Here is a 13,959-nt window from a genome sequence, read left to right on the forward strand (position 1 = left end):
TTTCAATCATTCATTTTGAATAGGTAACTTTCTGTGTCCCCCCCCTCCCAACCCAATGGTTGGTCATTTCAATCTGATCCCTCTTGATGAGATGTGTCCTCCAGTTCTTATATAGCAGGAATAACTATAATAATATATAACCATAAGGAAGGCCATTCAACTAAGGACCAAAGTTTTGTTTCAGTATGCAGTGAAATATGAACTATTTCAGAATTCTTTGTCAAGGTCAGAAGAACATGAGGCCTAATCACTTGGGAGAGCTAATGACAAAATTTGCCAGTGAGCTCCAAAGAATAAAATTAATCATCACAGATGATATTTTAGGGGGGGGGGTTTGCTATAAAGATATCCTAGTCTGATTTCCTCAGATGCTGTGAGATATTGATGATTCTTTTAACCTTCTAGATATGCTGAAAGTAATTTATTCGCAATTGTACACTTTAAAATATGAATAACATTTTTGCAACACAATAGCACAATTGTAATATCGCTTTGATTTTGAGCAGCATCATTAGCCCTATCATTATTGATGAGCGGTGGAAGAAGGTAGAAGTGGTTAGTCTCTAAGTGTTGATGAATATAGAATGAGAATTGTTGCATGCAGACAGAAGGAAGTCTGCAGTGTAGGTGACATTCAATAAAACTGTACATGTCCACTGTGTTTTGAGAACTGAGGCAACTTCTTGATTCCCTACCCTGGGTGGAAGGCAGATACCCACTCTGCTTACAAATCATACAAATGCTAATGCTGATGATAGCAGGTAACATGCTGACCTTCTAGTTCTATCTCCATGCATCAGCTCCCTAGAACGTGCAACAAGGACTGGCTGAACAATGTGTATTATACCAAGGAAGGGGTACAGGACAGATAACACCATATCTCCAAGCATGTGGATCAAGTAAGAATTCAAAGCATCAAGGAAAAGCAACTTGTATCTCCTACATCTGGACAATCAGACCTGGTGATAATGAAATTGCAGTCCTAGGGGCAGGGGAGGGAGCGAGTGCCAAAAGGGGAACAAACAAAACACGCAACATGACTGGAGAAAAAACAGGCCACGCCTTTATTGAACATAACCACAGGAGCATTGGCACAGCATAAGGCATGGACCCAGCAATGGATGACCCACCTGTCAGCCTATGGCACCAACCATTCCCAAGCCCACCAGCTGGGTGAACAGTGTGGCATGGCAAGTTCTTGAGTCCCACATGGACACAAGCCACCCTCACCATCTGAGGGTGAGAGCTGGCCAACAGCCCCCAAGTCGGGCATATTCCTGAATGGCCCCGCCCACAAGACCCATTATGGGGGTCCCCAGACAGAGGGAGGCACCCAGGCTCAGCCTCCCTCAAAATTGGATTTGGCCTGATGTCCTACCACTGCTGTGACAAAGCCTGCAAGCAACAGACCCATTTTTAAGACAGAACTATGAAGCACAAGGACCAAGGGGAGGTGGGCAGGGAAGCTGGAGGCAACTGATGACAGGCCCTGGCAGCAGAGTCAGCTACTGTAATGTATTGAAATGATTACATCGGCAGCAGAGTCAGCTACATAAGGGGAGGGACAGACTAATGAAGCCCCCATCTTTTGCCCCTCCCCAGCCAGCCCAGGCAACTGATTAGCTGGCCTGGGCTGCAGCTGGGGCCATCCTGAGAGGCTCCCTGCTATCTCTGTGAAGCCGAGGAAAGGAAGGGGGAATCCCTTCCCTTTCGCTCATTCCCTGGCCCCGTGGCTGCAAAAGCAGATGCGCATGTTTCTAGTTCTAGTAAACCATGAAAAAATGATGATACTATGTCAGGCAGGACAAAGCTAGAGGATTCCATTAAATATTACTGGAATATACTGAAAAACAAATGAGTGAAATACATTTCTTCTTTTTCTGGTTCCATTGTAGAGTATAAAAAGGAAATGTGCATATTTCTCCTGCAAGGAAATGCATATGTTCCCAGCTCAGGGGCATGTCATGCATCTTTTCTCCAGAGAGATATATGAGTTCCCATTTTGTGCTTTGTCCTAGAAGTACAACTCATGCTTCCTTTTTGGTATTGGTTAAATGTTATCTTAAGGCAGGTTAGAAATAATAAAAATATCTTTCAGAGTAGTGAAATTATATTCCGACAAAACTTCCTTTTCTCTTAGCACTCCTCTGTGATTCTAGTTTTCTTCCTTGAAGGAAAACCATTAAAGATTTAAATAATTATCTAAGATGGGCACAGTATTCCAGACAAGGGCTAGGTTCCAAACCCCCCCCCCAAACCTGCAAAACAATTTCAGTATGATTAAGGGGGCTTTACATTTGTTTGTTTTTCAAGCAGCAGGTCCTCTCAATTTATTTTGAAACTGAGGAAGAGTATCAAAAGGAGTTTCGGATATGACATTAGAGTCAGGGTTGAAAGGAAAACAGGAAAAATATTCCACCTGCCTACTACATGCATGAGCATTACTGTAGCACAGCCAAAGGAAAGCCTCCAAATATATGGAGAAAACTCAAAAACACAATACTTCATCACTCTGGAGAACTATCCTCCCAATGAATGAATTCATTTCCTACCTTTTCAGTTGTATCACATAACTGACTCAAAAGATCAGTTCAAACTCATGGCAATTCATGTATAAGAAACTTGGCTTCTGTTCCTTTCCTTAGACTGCAAGGGCATATGTTAAATGCTCAACTTTTTGTTAATATACATAGTCCTTTATGTACAGAACTGGATAAATAGTAACTTGATTAAGCATAAGTGAATTAAACATATTGTGAGAACTTTAAACTCATGCCTCACTTTCTGGAAATTAAATTTGTAATTTAACTGGGGTTGAGGTGGTAAGGCAGATGCTTATTTTTCTTCCATAAAAACTGCACTGAAGGTTTTATTGTTCCACAGTTTTGATAATTTGTGTTTTAATTATTTTATGTTTTTAGGTTAACATTTTATAATTTGGTAGGCTTTCATGGAGCCTTTGTAGGCACAAATGAAAATTGCATAGCATAAACAAGTCATTATCTTGTTTTCATACAGACAAGAAGAGCGTGGAAGTCGAAGAGAAAGAGAAAAAGGATTTGAAAGAAAGGAAGCCAGAACCCAAGGCTTCTGAAAGAGTGAAACATAAGGAAGCTAAAGTAGAGAAAATGACAGCACCACCAAAAGCCAAAGCAAAGGAGGAGACAGCACTGATGCTTCAAGAAAAGTCAGAAAAGAAAGGTAACCAATACCAGGAGACAGCATCAGAGGATCTTTGAAGTGCAGGGGGAAAGAAACCCAGGCAATGAAGCTAATCTTGATTCAGACAGAAAACAAATATTCAGCCCTACCTCTGGGCATGAAAATAATGGTTGAATTAAACAGTATCACATTTCAGGCTATTAAATGAAGATGTGGCACAAATGAAAAGCCTGTTGTTTTTGTCTAATGGACAGTGGTTCATTTTGCAAGCCAGTGGATTAATTTTGCAGTGCTTCTTTAAGGAACAGGTTTGGTGATTGAGGACTTCCCATTACAAGAGTGAAAGGGTAAAAAGATGAAAGTTAGCAGCATATATCGATTTGTCTATATAACGTCTCACATTTCTAAGTCTGTCAGTCTGAGGTTTTGCTTGCATTTCCTGAACTGATTTGCCAGTATGGGAAGCAGAGATACCATCAGAAAATGGAGAGGGAAGAAACAACAGCAGGTGGTGAGATGGGAATTAGTAACATTTCAGCTGAAAAAATGAGTCCCCTTCCTCCAAATGTCTTTCCATCCCTGTGAACTACAGTGGGGGAAGACAGCATGGCTCTTTGAATGCTTTGTGACATCAACAGTCAATAAGCCAATCCCCTCTTCTGCTCCATCTGCTCTTGTATGCGCTGAATAACTTCCCTCTGCCTGACACAGTTTTGAGAATTTCACACTAACCCCTCAGTCAGGGTTGCCTGTTTCATTTGAGGCAGGTTTCTTTAGTGAGAATCTTTTATCTGTGCAGCTAGGCATTTTGGTCCTGCTGTGAGTTACAAGTGGTTACAATTTCAGTGTCATGATGGACTGAAGAATAATTGCTCAAACCCAGAAATGAAGGGCCCTATAATCCCTTTGCCAGAAAATGTATCATTGTGGTTATGTGAGAAAACACAACAGGGAACCTTGTGACTAAAACCAGCACACTGCACATCAAAATTACTTTAATTCTTGCTTCTTCTTGCCTTAAAGACTACATAAATTATCAAGAAGTGTTAGGGACTGGTAGTTGTGGGACAACCCCCCCCCCTTCAGCTCCAAGTTACAGCATAAGCATTTATTTCAATAAGATGCATTAGCTTAAAACGAATCTATAGTCATGGAGTGTTAGGAAATAATTGCAGTGTGGTATATTTATTTTTAAAAAAACTTTTCTACCTAGTCATTTTATTTATATGTGTTGTAAAGATTCATTGAGTGCAGAGGACATGTCAAAACTCTTACTGCCTCATGATACATTTTTTCTTCAGAACTGTAGCATAATTTTATATTATAAATTGCTATATTCCAAGGTTTAGTATCTTGATTTGGGGTCATGATTCTTCCTTGCAAGGGTACAGAGCTTGAATACAGAGGGATTCACAGATTTCCAAAGAATTCAGTTTCCACCTTCCTGCCCTTAGTGTGAGCTCTGAGCTTGGGTAACTTGCTTGGGCGATAGAGGGGGCAGAATGAAGAAATGACAAGCTGTTCCTGTAGCGGGCACACACTGAGGTGTAGGAGTGTAGAAACCAGGGCTATTTTTGTGCAGGAACGCACAGGAATGGAGTTCCGTCTGGCTCCCAAGTTGGCCACGCCCAGCAGGAACTCATTAGCATAATAGGCCACACCCAACAACCAAAACTCATTAGGATTGGCTACATTAGGGGTGTGTGGCCTAACATGCAAAGGAGTTCTTGCTACATAAAAAGGCCCTGGGTTTTGACAACAAACAAGGTAAACAGAATAACAAGCAAAAGGTGGGTGTGGCTGGATGACCACACTTCTGGTAACATGTGGGTGTGGCCTAATGTGCTAATGAGCTGTGCTGTCAGGGATGTGGCCCAATATGCTAATGAGTTCCTGCTGTTGGGTGTGGCCTATTATGCTAATGAGTTCCTGCTGGGCTTTTTCTACAAAAAGAGCCCTGGTAGAAACAATGATCTTTCAGGGGTCTAAGACAGCAGATGGCCTCATTGGGAACAACATACCATGCTCACTCTCAGGATTCATTTTCAGATTTAATCTAGACTTTTAAAAAAAAATTGAACAAGGAAAATTCAATGAATTCAAATCATTGCTGGCATTAATAGTTTTTCTACATCTGTTTTACTGTCAATAGATTTTATGCAGGCCATTTTAATCTTGGAATGTATATTTGGGAAATCAGTGGGAATTTTTTCAGTAACTTCAGTAGCACTTAGATTGTGTCCTTAAATTTTAGAAATAGACTAGTTGCTAGTAGATATGCTGGCTGGAAAACATCTCCTGGTGAACGTGCCATGAAATGAATAGGAGCTTTTACATAGTACCAGTGGAATATTTATTTCTGGAAACTAGGTACAATAAGGCTGAGTTCAGACTGGCAGTTTGGCCCAATATAGGCACATTTCACAAATGGATTAAAGGGGCCGGTTCACACAGCCACAGCTGTGAGGCGTTCCCCAGCCATACTCAACCCGTCCTATCATGATTCCCTACTGAGTTTAAAAAGTACCAGGAGAAAGTGGTAGCAAACCCTGGAGAGCGTGTTGATCCCACTTCCTGGAAGTGTGCACGCTAAAAGCCGTAAACAAGCTGTATTGCTGCGGTGCTGCGCCTATGCGCATGTCGCCGGAATGAAAAAAGCTGCTTACAGCCACGCCTCCACCAGGGGCGGGCCAACAGTGTGAACGCTCCCTTGTGCCTCCCCCCGGTATGCTCCCACATCAGTAGGTGCAGTGCAACCAGGAATCCCTGACACGACTTGGTCCGGGTATTTTTGCCCCGCCTCCCTCGCGCTTCATACTGCCAGTCCATCCTTAGCCTAAATTGAGTGGTTATGTTGCACAACCTTCATTCATTTCAACGCAGCTTGAAAAGGCATCCAAATGCATGTCCCATATTAATTTAAAGAGATTGTGTAATATTAGTCCTTACTACAAAACGTTTTAGAAAATTTTATAGATATGGGAAACATCTCTGAAACGGTGTGTTTTTAATCATGAAATGAACAATCCTAAACATGAATGTATAATGCAAACTGATGCTTCAGTGGATAACAAAGTTTGAGTCCCATGCCAATTTTAATACCAACAAAATTTTAATCAAGGTGCAAGCACATTTCTTCAGATACAGACTTGAGTAAACTTTTGTTGTTCTTAAAGGTGCCACTGGACTCAAACTTTGTTCTGTTGCTTCAGACCAACATGGCAACTCACCTGAGGCCCCAGTCACGCTTAAGGGTTTGGGCCGGAAGAGGGACGGATCAGGGCCGCAGCAAACGGGCGCGATCCCACCGCAACATCTGGGAAGCGTTGTGCACCCATCCCCGATCCGGCCCTTCAGGCCGAAAATGGCTGAACTTCTGGCTGAACTGCGCATGCGCACACATATGCAGTCGGCTGTCTTGGTCTCCACTCGGTGGCTTCCTCCCCGGCATCTGATTGTGCCGGGGAGCAACAGCGCGGCGGCTCAGGGGATCAATGTGATCCTGCCGCCGCGTGTTTCTTTTGGTGTGGCTCTGAATACCCGCACTTTGCCCGTGTTTTTTTCTGCCGTGTGGTCAGGACCTGAGTCTAGCTTCTGTGGATAGTTTGCTCTAACAGAAAACTGCTGATGTAAAATAATCCTTACAAATCAAGAATGTCATGCTAGTCTGTCAGATTATATTTCTGATGCAGATATTGTCATTCTGCTGGTGTGGACATGTATTTCAGGCTGACATTGTAACAAATTCTATTTTACTTTTTGTCATTAACAATGTATAGGCAGCTAGATGCAAATACATAGTGGTCACAGGAAAAAAATCAGATGCCTTATTTGCATACTCTTGAGAAGGTGGTTGGATATGCAACATCTCTTACAGGATGTGAGAATTGTGCTGAAACAGTAGTGTTGAAACAGAAAAACTTTCTCAAAGCTTTACCAGGAACCAGAAAAGGCCCTTCACTGTAGATATGAAATTGGTATTTGAGTTTGATCCTCTCTTCTTTACAGTGAAGGGACTTATCAGGAATTCAGGGATGAGGGGAAACTTGTCAGTTTCACTGCCGCTGTTTGCAGTCTGTGAGCAGGGAAGAAATAATGTTAATACCTGTATGGCCATCAGTGGTATTTGCTTATGTCAAATGGTAACATGCAAAATGGTAACATGTGCTGTTAGGTACATTTGTTTATACAACAGCTCTTTTGGCATCTGGGAAAATACTGCCTGCATATAAGATTTCTGGAAATGCAAGGGTATCTGAGACACTCAACAGGCTTTCTGTGAATAAACATGAACATAGGTCAGAAACATGTAAAACAGAGTCAAAATGAAGATGCTTATTTTAAACACTCTCATTTCCCAGAAGACATTCTTTTCAACTGAATTGGGACAGAAGAAATAGTTCTTGATACAATATACCCATGGAACTATTATTGCTCAGGAAGATGAGCTTGTCCTAAATTCTTCAATGAAAGCCCAGGATTCTCTATCTCTTGAGTGCAGCAGCATGGTTATTTAGCAGCAGCTGCAGATAAATTAAAAACAGAGGTTTTATTGAATTAAATATGAAAATGAATTAGAGAGTCAGTAACATATCACTTCTGTTATGTGAATTTATCAAGCAGTTAATTTTGTGCTGCCTCTAAATTTTTAATTTCCAGTGGTCTGCATAACTTTATTTAGAATGTGCATAATTAGATCACAAATTCTGCCCAAAGGAAAACCGCTAGCTCTAGGAGTAAATAAAACCATATAAAACTGTGATGTAATGGCCAGTGGCAAATCCTGCTGACTGTCAAGTTTAGTCATTGTTGCTTCCAAAACTGTCCATCTATCACTACTAGATAAATTAATTGTTCGGCTCCAGAAATTCAAAGGTAGCATATGAAACTTTAGCTACCACACTGATGTGAGGGAAAAAATTCATCTGGAGACCCCAAGCAGAGGCAGTTGTTGGCTGACTTTCTGAATCATCAGTCAAGTTCTTTGCCATTTGATCTCAGGGTTTAAGAGTTCCTTTGAACATTTCCATTTCACTTTGGAAGATGAACTTTGTTGCATTTTATAAAATAGAAATAGCCATGTAAATGTCTGACCTTAGTCCCAGTAAATATGTTCTGAACTGAAAGCAATGTTTTCAAATATGGATCAAGTCAATAACCACATTTAACCCACAATAATGTGGCATTTAACACACATTCAGAAATTCAGAAGTATGCATTTGAGCATATAAAACTGTAACATCGAGTCTTCAGAATGTCACGGTCCGATTCATAATCTGAGCTGATGCCAGCACAAGCATTTGCTTGGCCTCCTCCATTGGCCTTATATATCCATGCATGGCTATTCCACAAAAGTCTTGAGTGGTTACTGTTAGCACTTCCAGAAGAAGTGAGAGTTTTAAAGCCATGAGTATGCAGAAGAAGATAAATGCCCTAGCAGAAAGGTTCCAAAATGTTATAGACCCTGGCTGTTCTTTGCTCTGAAGCCTATCCTAACAGTTATTTGTAATGAGACATCTCTGGCCACTGGGGATTCCTTACGTCATTCAGTAAATTGTTATTCAGTAAATTACTATGTCCTTAAAAACAACATGAAATTAACCTGTTTTGTTATTGATTGCTTTAAGCAATATATGACATGCTGTTACTCAAGTGTAAAAAGATCTCTAACTGTGTCTTATTACTCTTCTTTCCTTTCTGTTCTGCTAGATCAATATGCATTCTGTCGCTATATGATTGACATGTTTTCACACGGGGATTTTTATACAGGTATTCGAACTGAACGCTATCATTGAACTTTTGGTTTCTCTGAGAGCTTCTGCTTTGTTATGCTCTTGGAATGTGTGTGCTCTTTTCATTTGTTAAAACTTGAAGAGTGTGCAAACAGATTTTAAATAAAGCATATCAACTAATGGCTGTACCATTAAAGCTTCTAATACTCTTTTCTGTAAATGCATGCCTGAAATATAACAGAATATAAAGATGGTAATACAAAAAAATCAGCAGAAACCAACAGAAAGAATAGAACAATCTTTATAACAATTAGTTGCTATTGGAGTTACACATATGCCCAATCCCAAGGATTTGCATGTGTTTATGTCATAGAGAAGATGAAATATGTACTGAAAAAAAGAGGTCCTTTGCCATTACCATCTTTAAAAATGTATGGAAATAAAAAAGGCCATTAGATTTAAATGCATTCACTTTAGTTATTAAGCTAGTAAAAGTTGCATACAAGCACATCTTTGCACAGTTCAGATCAAGCCCTTTATTATGTACCTCTGTTGGTATAATATATTAGAAGCTGCAGTGAGGAACAGGAATAAATTATTCGAAATTTCCCCAAATCTCCTCCTCCAGAATACAGTGTGCTCTTAGGGGCTTAATATGTCCAGTTTTCCTCTCCTTGTTTTAACAGACTTCCTCTCAAAATTCTATGAGCTTCTCATCAGACCATTGTGAAGAGGCCTGTTTTTAACTTGCTAATTAATATTTCTGCATACCTATGGATAGGGTTGCCAGGACCCCTCGTCGCTCCAGCAGAGGGATTTTGGGGCATTCTGGGGTTGGGCGGGGATGCCCCCAAGCCCCGCCCCCAAGAGCGACCACCCACTCGGCCACCTCTCCCTCCCCTCCTGCTCAATTTAAAGAACTTCAGCTATCAGCGGGGACCATGTGGCCCGCCCAACATCTGGAGAGCCGTTTAAATCTAGCAGGAGGGAGGGGGAGGGGCAGTCATGGGCCACATGTTCGGCTCACAAAAAGCCCCTTTAAAGGATCTTTTTGTGAGCGGGATGGAGGCTGTGGCACACAGGGTCTTTTTGCAAGCCAAGCATGTGGCCCACAACCGCCCCTCTCCTTCCCCTCTCCCTTCCCCTCTCCCTTCCTCCTGTTAGATTTAAAGGGCCCACCAGCTGATCAACAGGCTATGTAGTCCCCACCAATCAGCTGAAGCCCTTTAAACTGGGCGGGAGGGGAGAGAGAGGGTTGGTTGGGTGGGCGGGGGGTTGCTCTTGGGGGTGGGGCATGGGTGGCAGGGCTTCCCCTACAGGTCAGCTGGCCGGGTGCAGATTGAAGCCCCAGAAATGGGGAACCCCCACCGGGACCTGGGAGCTGGCAATCCTACCTATGGAACCCCTCAGATAGTCAGAATTGATAGCTGTCTCTATGTAGGATACACAGAGACATGAAGTTTGGTATTAGGAACATGAAGTTTGCTGTTAGAAAAAATGATGTACGTACAATTTGTGATCCTTTTTGGTTATGTTGTTGGCTTCGTCTGCTGGAGCTAACAGTACAGATTAAGCTTTAGGATGATTTCCCTCACATTGTAGTGGAAGTGAAATCCTTGGCTTTTAGAAACTTCCATCCATGTTGGCTTTCTCCACAATTATAGTATTTTCAACACACACACAAAGTATATGTCAATTAAGGAACTGTTTACTTGTGATGACATTTTTATCAACATGAATGGGGAGGAAACATGACATCTTGTTGCACATGTGAGAGATGAGAGAATTTTTAGATAAAAGACCAATTTGTATGATTCTGATTATTTTAGTGTGACTACTTCTGAAATGTATGCGTTCGCCATGAGTTGGATCCCAAGGTGTTTTTCTTTCATCATAAAACTTATGATAGCAGAATGGCACTTCTATTGAAAGAGGAGGATTATTCAGCTATCAGCTGGAGTCTTCTCCCACATTTGATAGGATGCTTAACCCCCAGGAATAGAATTGAGAGGGATGTTCAGTGGACTACAGTGAAAAACAGGAGGTGGTGAGCTTTGTCCCAGTTGTGATACTTTGGCTCCAACCCCATATATTTTCTAGAAAGATGTAATCTATTATCAAGGACATTTTGTAAACTAACTTAGAGATGCATGACGCTTGATTACCTCTCAAAATGTATGATAGATCTGATGCTGTAAGGTCACCTCAATGATGGAAAGGAGATGGATGGAGCGTAATGGCAGGGCCTTAGTTAATTACTCTCAGCATTCTACAATTAAGGATACTTCTACCCATCAATCTCCAATTTTGACATATTTATTTCCCTCACTATGTTCCCCCCAGAATTAAACCCAAACAAAGGGTAACATATAAACTAAACTTGTTATTCCTGTTTGGTCCTTGAATCTGTTAAAAATCTTCATTATGCTGTATGCTAATTTACTGCTCACCCTCTACCTGTATGTATGGACTGGTAACTTCCAATTCATTGTATCTGAAGAAGCGTGCATGCACACGAAAGCTTATTCTGTTGGTCTTAAAGGTGCCACTGGACTCAAACTTCATTTTGCTGCTTCAGACCAACATGGCTACCCACCTGGATAAATGTGATGGCTAGCCTTAAAATATACATTTACTCATAATACCAGATTAGCATAGGTAATTTGCCACATTAATCTAATGGGATTTTAACTTTGTCTACTTTTTCTGCACTACGTAAAATCGTCAACTTCAGATGTCTGGCAGGTTTATAACCGCACTCTGTTTCTTCCAATTTGCAAACTTTTTCTTTCTAAGCATGTAGGAATAAATGTGTTCTGAATTCTTTAACTGGCCAAGAGAAAAAAAAAATATTGCTTTTATGTAATCACCGGCAATGGGTATTTCATATAAACCAGCCCTCATGTGATACAAACTGAAACAGTTGCAGTGCCTTCTAAGTTTCTTGATTAATTAATTTTCTATCATTTTCCCTTATAAGTTGTATGAAAATACAATTCAGTTATCTAACAAAACATACTAATATATTAACAGAATGTGTCAAATGTATATGAGATATATGCAGGGTGGGAGGACCAAATCCAGAAAGACTATTGTAAACTAATCCTAATCAGGAAAAAAACCAAAAACCTTTGGAATTACAAGACCAGGCTCCAATTGGTGGATGTGTGATTCTTCATATATTTTGGAGAAAGTCATATGCAAACAAAGTACTTTCAAAAGGAAAAATGTGTTCTAATAATTTCTTTGAATAGATCAAAAAGTCCTTTTATGATCTCTGTGCAATCTCACACAGAGACTGCTTGAGTGCTCACACAAACACATACACAAACGGACACATATGGAGGTTACCCAGAACTTTTCTAGAATTCTACAAAGAGGATAAGTGTTCAAACTTTAGTCTTCAGCAAATATAGGTCTAGCTAATAATTGAAAATGGAGTTTGTGTCTGCAACTCCTGAGTTGGTTTTTCCGGGAGGAGGAGGCAATCTAAAAGCAATTTGGTGATATGGATCAGGGCCATGGCATTGAGGGAAGAGGGTTAATTCTCTTCCCCATGCTTTCTTTGATCAAAATGATCTGCATACTGATTTTAGCTTACGTAGAGAAAAAAGTGCCCAGGCTAGCCTGATCTCATCAGATCTTGGAAACTAAGCAGGGTCGGCCATGGCTAGGATTTGGGAGACCTCCAAGGAACACCCAGGGTTGTGATGCGGAGGCAGGCAATGGCAAACCACCTCTGAATGTCTCTTACCTTAAAAACCCTATGAGGTCACCAGAAGTCAGCTGTGACTTGATAGCATTTTCCACCACAATCAGAGGGAAAAAAGCACACAGATCAAAAAAGACATGTTGGGTATTTCATTTACAGAGATTCTACAGGCTGAATGCAAGTCCTCTTTACTCATCTGCACACTGTACCTCTTCTTCATATCTTAAAACTAAGTTTCAACTTCAAGAGGTCTCAGCTTGACTCAGTACTGTACAGCAGGATAGGGAAAGTATTTTGTCAGAGATGCAAAATCACTTCTAAACATTTGTTTGTTTTTTAATTATATTTATTGGGTTTTTATGCAAATATTACAAGTAATTTTTCTCAACATATCACAGTGCATAGACAGTTTGGTTATAATTAAATACCATATAATTCCCCTCTAATCTACTACTAACCAACTAAAATTTCACATTGCGTAACTCTAATTTCTCTCGGATTGATCTACAAAAATAATTAAACACTTCTACATACACTTTACTACCACTGAACAGTCTTCCCATCCTTGGAACAATATAGCTAATTGAAAAATCACAAGCCAGTTTTTAATTTAAATTACTCACATGTCAAATATTAATGTTCTTTCTAATTTTAGGAAAAGGTTTTTCTTTATATATTCAACTGGAGTAGTCAAATAACAACTCTCTACCAAATATTGCTTATCCATTTACAATACCATCCTTACTGCTTGCCACTCTAATCTCAAACATAGTTGTCACAACCAAATTAATTTACATGACAAAATAGCAGAAATACAAACCTTTAAACAATCTGAACCATAATACTACTTCTAATAATAAAAAGTTAATTAACAATAGATCTTAATTTCATTTAATTTATCTATGATAGGGAAACAGAAGCAAAATTAAAAATACAAAGTTTTGTTTTAACTGTTATTCTTACTGAGATTGTTTCTAGCGGGTAAGCTACTATAATACCACAACTAGCTTTTCTCTCTTGTTCAAACCTTTGCCCACTATCCACACAGTTAATGCAAATACATAAATAAATACATTTTAAAAATTATGAAAATCTTACTACCTAAACTAATAATGGCCCCGGTCACACGGGCAGGATATCGCGGTGGGGAGGCATAGTTGTTTGCCCTGGAGCGAACTACCACGCAGCAGCCGGATCAAACATCCCACCCGACATCCCACCGACGTCCCGTGGTTGGGGGGAGGTGCCGATCATACCTCACTCCTGCAGCGCGGCAAAGAAACAGCACCGCGGTGGTTGTGTTGTTTTTTTAACCCAAGTGTTCGCATGCGCCGTTGGGTGCTTGTGTGCACC

General features: G+C 40.5%; 1 protein-coding gene across 1 annotated transcript in view; it reads left to right on the plus strand.

The window, feature by feature from the left end:
- TRDN (triadin) overlaps positions 1–13,959 on the plus strand; it is a 191,773-nt gene that overhangs the window by 124,516 nt on the left and 53,298 nt on the right. Inside the window, exons 12-13 of the mRNA XM_015407343.1 lie at positions 3,019–3,201; positions 8,872–8,931. Of these exons, the coding sequence (XP_015262829.1) occupies positions 3,019–3,201; positions 8,872–8,931 (243 nt within the window). The remainder of the gene's footprint in view (positions 1–3,018; positions 3,202–8,871; positions 8,932–13,959) is intronic.

The sequence above is a fragment of the Gekko japonicus genome, unplaced genomic scaffold, assembly GCF_001447785.1.
Source record: "Gekko japonicus isolate JY-2015 unplaced genomic scaffold, Gekko_japonicus_V1.1 scaffold252, whole genome shotgun sequence".
NCBI lineage: Eukaryota > Metazoa > Chordata > Lepidosauria > Squamata > Gekkonidae > Gekko > Gekko japonicus.